At 42.7% G+C, this 6,484-nt stretch overlaps 1 protein-coding gene across 1 annotated transcript in view; it reads right to left on the reverse strand.

The window, feature by feature from the left end:
- A2ML1 (alpha-2-macroglobulin like 1) overlaps positions 1 to 4,093 on the reverse strand; it is a 33,056-nt gene extending 28,963 nt beyond the window's left edge. The window contains exons 1-4 of the mRNA XM_031670698.2: positions 4,029 to 4,093; positions 3,382 to 3,565; positions 2,926 to 3,088; positions 2,307 to 2,359 (exon numbers count right to left, since the gene is read on the reverse strand). Coding sequence (XP_031526558.2) covers positions 2,307 to 2,359; positions 2,926 to 3,088; positions 3,382 to 3,565; positions 4,029 to 4,093 — 465 coding nt within the window. The remainder of the gene's footprint in view (positions 1 to 2,306; positions 2,360 to 2,925; positions 3,089 to 3,381; positions 3,566 to 4,028) is intronic.
- Positions 4,094 to 6,484: the final 2,391 nt, after the last annotated feature.

The raw sequence follows: 6,484 nt of genomic DNA on the forward strand, positions 1-6,484 counted from the left end.
TTGGGCAGAGGATCAGTTTGAAATGTATAGAAATATCAAATCATTATGTGATATAACAGGTTCTAACATAGCACTGCAGGTCAATTATAATTCAAAAACAAACTCATAGAAACAGATCAGATTTTTTTGTTGCTGAGTCAGGGGACGGGGGGACAGGGGATTGGATGAAGGCAGTCAAAAGGTACAAATTTCCAATCATAAGATAAATAAGTACTAGGGATGAAATGTACAACATGATAAATATAATTAACACTGCTGTATGTTATATAGGAAAGTTGTTAAGAGAGTAAATCCTGAGAGTTCTCATCACCAGGAAAATAACTGTTTTCTATTTCTTTAATTTTGTGTCTATATAAGATGATATCTGTTTGCTAAACTTATTGTGATAATCATTCCATGATGTACGTAAGTCAAATCATTATGTTGTACACCTTAAACGTACACAGTTCTGTATGTCCATTATATCTCAATAAAATAAGAAGAAAAAAAATTATCTCTGGCAATAGCTTTCTTTCTGGGCCAGCCCCATCTCCCACCCTGACCTGCAACTACATTCTTTTAGGCATTTAAGAAAGAGATAAAGGCAGGAGGGTAGAGTGCAATGGTAGAGAGTGCAGGCTTGGCATGCATGAGGTCCTGGATTAAAAAAAAAAAAAAAAGAGGTATAAGTTTTTCCTAAGTCTGCTGGATCTTGATTGTCTTCAGCTCAAAATAATCTACCTGCCAAAGAGGCTTATTTTGGGGTGGCATATTCTGTCCCCCTTCAAGATTAAGGGAGGATAAAACTTGCACAAACTAGGCTATATACACAATAAAGTGGCAACTATCACTGAGATAACTGTGGATTGCTATAAATTCCAGAAAAAAAAACACTTCCTCGAATGACAAAAAACTTTTCTCACATAGGGAGTCAAGAAGCAGGTTTGGGCATCAGTCAGGCAGAAGTAGTCTCTGGAAGCAAGAAAGTGTTCAACCAGGAAAACAGCATTTCCAACTGGAAGCTGCCTGAGGTTTCTGAATAAATGGCTGTAGCAACCAGGCTAGAAAAAATCAGCTGATTTCATGGATACTTTGGTTGCTTGAAGATGAAATACCATGCTCCGTAAACTCACAATTTTTGCTCTTCCGTTTCTTAGTAAAAATTCTTTTAGTTAACTTCAGTGTTTCAAATTGGAGTTTCAAATTCAGTGTTTCAAATTTTTGGTGTTCCAAGTTGGAACTTGGAGCAGGGGTTGACTAAAGAAATGGTGTGGGGAGGAAGGAGTAATTTGACAACAGAAACAAGGTACAACTATGGAAATCAGAGCACCTCAGTAATAGGGCAGAATTTGAGCAGAGGAACAAATAACGCCACGGGGTAGCTGGTGAGATCAACCTCCAGGGGTCAGCAGAGTCTAAAATAACTCCGGCCGTGTCCACACTTGGAGCCTAACCTGAGTGCTCAATATTACACCGAGCTGATAAAGAAAGAATACAGGTGATATTGAAGGAGAAACTAAAAAGAATTCTAAATCAGGAAAGAAAATAGTGGTGAAGGAGAGCACCAATCAGTAATAAGCGTATGGCTTCCGTGCATATGGGGAAAGGAACAGCAGCTCTGAGGACATGGAGATGGAAACACAAACAACGCTTTCTCTATGATTATCTTTAAAATTTTCATTTGAATACATGAGCGGTTACTGAAGGAGAAAGAAGGCAGCCGGGGTGTCTGAGATGTATTTCAAAAGTACAGAGAAATGACACAAGCCCTTACAATTGTAAGGATCGAGTTGTTCCAGGATGTTTTAAGTGTTCACCAAATGTTACTGCATGTTTACCTTTGGCATGGAATGTTGCCTTAGGAGAATTGTCTACTCTATAAATTATATTACCTCGTAGTGAAAAAAGGTTGTGGGGGTGGATATTCTTATTTCTTCCTTTTGTTAAATACACTCCTGAATTATTTCTTAGTATTTGAACTGCAAAGCCACTAGGTGTCACTCCTGGAGAGAAATTCTTGAAGTTTGCAAAAAATTCTTTTAAAATACAGCAGCCCATGGAACCAGCACTCAGGAATGTTAACCTAATTGATGTTCTCAGCTATCAAACCTGAGAACTGGGCACCTTTGCTGGTTTTCAGGCTGACAGGTATGGGAGGAGTTGGACTTGTGCCCTGAGGCTAGAACTCGAATTCCCACAAGTGTTCCACATCTCAGAGGGAAGAAGGGAGATTCCCCCTGGGGAAGAAGCTCTTCTTCTCCCTGTTCTCTCTCAGTCTGCCCCACCCCTTTCCTTTTCCCGGTCCCCTTTCCTCACTGAATTCTCACCTGGTCATTCACTGGAACAAAGTTGCTGGTCAGGGTGACAATGCGGAAATGCACTAGAGGGAAACAGACATGATTAGCAAGGGGGATTTTTTTCCTCTCTCAGCATCTTTCTTTCTTCCACCCTTTCTGTTTCCTCATACATCCTTCTGAGCCAGCAGAAACCTGTCAGGTTTTCCTTCTTTAATAAAACCTAGTCTGAGAGAGAATTAAAGCCCCGGTTTTCCTTCATGGCTCCTGACTTTGGAACCTCAGAATGGAATCCCCTTCTAAGGAAGAAGGAAAAAATACAAATGACAGGAGCTCGGGCCAAATGCCCTTGATGCTTTCTGATCTGAACACAGGCAGCTTGCTGTGAGACTCAGTGATCCAGTTACACCTGCCAAATTCCACTCCAGGAGAAATGTGTATCCTCTTTTAGATACACACACAGCGGCAACTCCACCCACTGCTCTTTCGCTTTGTGTAGCACTGCGTGTATTCAACACTCATAACACTTTATCCCCCTAGACCTTCCTCTCTTCCGTGGTCCACAGACCTACCGGCAACCCACAAAGCCCCTCTACAGATGTGTGCAGCTGGTTCCCAGGCTTCCGTCTCACCCCATCTGCGTGTCTCTTACCTTGCTGCCCTGGGTTGTAGACAGGTTTGTCAGTTTGTATAAAGATGCCATTCTGCTGCCTCTGAATTAGAACCTTTTTCTTCTCCTCAAAGCTGATGTTTTTTCCAGTTCCTGACACCCGGACTGTGGCCACTTCTTCTCTGCCACCAGCAGGAGGTGGTACCTGGCCAAGACAGGGGAGCTCTGGCAAGAAGTAGGGGACTAGGGGGAAAGAGTCAACTGGTCTCAGCCCAACAGGGAGAGTAAAAGGAAAGAAATGAGTTAAATGGGGGTAGCAAGGGTAGAGCCATTAAGTCAGAAGTTACGGCCAGGAACTGAAGTTTAGGAGAAATAAGGTTTAAAGGCCATGGCAAAAGTAAGATAACAGATAAGATAACTAAAGAGAGATTGTAAGTCAGTAACCAGGGACAAGAACAGGGAAGTTGGGGACTAGAGTTGGGCTAACCCTGTGCTTACCAAAAAGGACACGCAACGTAAGTGTCTCGTCTTCAGTCCAGATTGTTCTAGCAATGTGTGGGTCTTGTCCTTGGCCTCCAGAGTAATAGTGAATTTTACATCACTGTACCCAGGGCTCAGATCCAAACAAACCTTCTCAGAAGAGGGAAACTTGAGCTGGGCTGGTAATGTCACCAGGTAGTTTCTATTAAAGAAGCAAAAGGATTTCAGGGCAATAATGATTTACCTATTCAATGAAAAATTCACTCCTCCCCTAAGCACTCAGCACACAGGCGTGAATTAAACAGACCGAGCCCCTGCCTTTATGAAACTTATTTTCTACAAGGGAGAAGCAGACAAGGAACAAATAACACAGTGTACAGCCTTGAACTTCCCACCATTAGGAGGCCATCACTGAGAACCTAGGTCTAGGGTGCCAAGGAGGAAATTAGCTCTATTACGGAGAACAGGGCACAAGGATTCTATCATATTCTAACATTACCTTTTTTTTAAAAAAAAAAAAAGCTTTTTCTTTGTGCCTTAGCTTTTCTTCCTGGGTAAAGGAGAAATGAAATCAAAGAAGGGAAAAGAGGAGAAGGTGGTTCTGTTTGAGACAGACAGAGGAGGAAGCTGCCTGCCCTATTATCAGCTTTGACACAAGCACTTACGGGAGGAGTTTCTCTGCGATGGCTGGCATTAGGGCCAGTATTCCTAGAAGGAGTTGAGCCCACATCTCTGTGGGATTGACTCCTCAGGACCAGGAACTGGAGGTCTGCTCACCTACTGTCGCATATATATTAACACCCCAGGTGGGGTGGGAAGCTAGGGCTGATGCTCCAGCCAATTACATTTTGGGGCCTCAGGCGGAGGTGGCAGATCAGGGTAGGGCTCCTGTTCACGTCCTGAAATTTACTTTTCTCTGAGACATTGGTACTGGCTCAGCCAGTCCAGAAAACCTGTTTTGAGGAAAAGCCAGGGCTGAGTGTTCACAGTGGTAAAGCTCTCAGAACACATCTTGGACTCTTCTCTTTTTTCTAGTTTCATTACAAATTCCCATCCCCATTTGGGAACACAGGTATGGGAGTAGTATCAACAGAAAAGCAGTAAAACTTTATCTAATTGGAATTTTTTTAATTAATTACTCAGTATTGCTGTATGGAAATAGGAACACATGCACTCCTAGAGGAAACAAATTGGACAACCTCCCTTTCACAGAGCAATTTCACAATACACATCAAGAGCCTCTCAGATTTGCATATTCTTTGACCCAGTGACTCCTATTCTGGGAATGTATCTTAGGAGGGGAAGAAAAGCATGCATATATGTGAAAAATGTATTCACACTGAGTTTCTTCTCAGTGTTCTTTATAATGGCAAGACTTGAAAGTCACCGAAAGTATAAATTAGTGAGGATACTTTCTGGGAGCAAGGACCAACCCAAATCAAGCCAACTTAACCAGAAAAGAGTTTTTGATAACTGGGGTGGATCAGACACGAAGATGGAACCAAAGGAGCCAGAGAAATTCTGAAGGCTTTATGACCTGGAATCAGAGACTTGATACTGCCTGGATTCCTTTTTTTTTTTTTTTCTTTGGCTTATTTATTTGCGAGGGAAGGTAATTAGGTTTATTTACTTATTTAGTGGAGGTACTGGGGATTGAACCCAGTACCTCCTGCATGCTAAGCACACACTCTACCACCGAGTTATACTCTCCCACTCCTGGACTCATTTTCCCCTCAATCTCTGTCTCATTTTCTTGTCTCCTGCTGCACACAGGATTTCCTGTAAGTAGCAGGAAAGATGGCAACTGTGAGTGCTCAATCCATATTCCTCCAGCTCTAGGATCCCAGTAGATAACACATTTTCATCTAAGTGACAGAAATTTCTTAAGAAAGATTTTATTCCTCCTTCTCTCACGTGCTCACCTCTGAATCAATCATTGTAGCCAGGATACTATGATAAGGAGTTCCTGGGCCATTATTAACACCTGGAGACCAGGGTGATAGGATACCATGATTGACAGCCTCATAGGGCCACATGGAATTGGGGAGGGGAAGTTCTCTAAAGGAAGAAGTGGGTTGGGGTAAAGATGCTGGGAAAATAAAACATTAAGTCTACTACAATGCCCAATAATATGAGTTTGGTTGAATAAGTTACCATATTAATATAAAGTAACACTATTCAGCCATTAAAAGCAATGTTTTTATGACAAGAAGAATTGTTTGCTACACTAGTTGAAGGGGGAAGGGGAGGAAATATGATACAAAACAATTTGTAGGAAGTTCTACTTCCACTTAGGATGTAAAAAACTGGAGAGAGCATTGCTCTCTCCCTGCTAAAGAGGGACAGCCAGACAAAAGGCAAAATCACAGCTTTTCTTGAACCAAAAAGTTAAATCTGAGAGCTGAATTGAGGTTGCAGGTCAACTAAGTAGCCTGAAATCTAAGGAGGCAGAGCTCCTCCAGAGGAGAGACTGGATATATGAACTGTCTCATCTGTGTCAGAGCACGGGAAGTATTGGGGCCATCAGAGAAGCAAGAACACAGCCAGAACTATGACAGGCCTACATGGGCTGGAGTAACTACTGAAAAATCTCTGTGTGCTCCAAAAGCCAGGGAAGCCTAAACTTATTCACAGGCTCTTTTCCAAGACCTTGACCAGATGCTCACAAGAAACACTGGTCGAGGGTGAGAGACTAAATTAAGCCTCCCTTAGGAGTACAGGCATAGAGGGCAGTATTATCTGTCATTTCAGGAAAGGGCCCAGCTGCCCATACTCTTCTCTCAAAAGGCTTAAGCCTCTGGGGAGGAGCAGCAAATACTGTTGCCCCCATTGTTGCATAGGTGAAAACCCACTGTTGCCCAAGTAAGGATAGAGGGGGAAAACTCTACCCTGGGGGAGGGAACAGAAAGAGTCCTCAGCCAAGGGTTCTATGCCAGTGCTTTTAGAGGTCTCCTAAAACTGAAGGAGAGTCAGGAAAAGCTTTCCCACACAAGACATGCCACAGATACAAAGCAGAGTTTGGCAGGGAGTAGAGACAGGAATCCTGAGAAAAATCATATTCGCCAATGCCCAGGTATATAAAAACTACCTAAGACTGAAGACAAAGAGGACCACAGAGAAC

This window comes from Vicugna pacos, chromosome 34 (genome assembly GCF_048564905.1).
Source record: "Vicugna pacos chromosome 34, VicPac4, whole genome shotgun sequence".
In the NCBI taxonomy this organism is placed as follows: Eukaryota; Metazoa; Chordata; class Mammalia; order Artiodactyla; family Camelidae; genus Vicugna; species Vicugna pacos.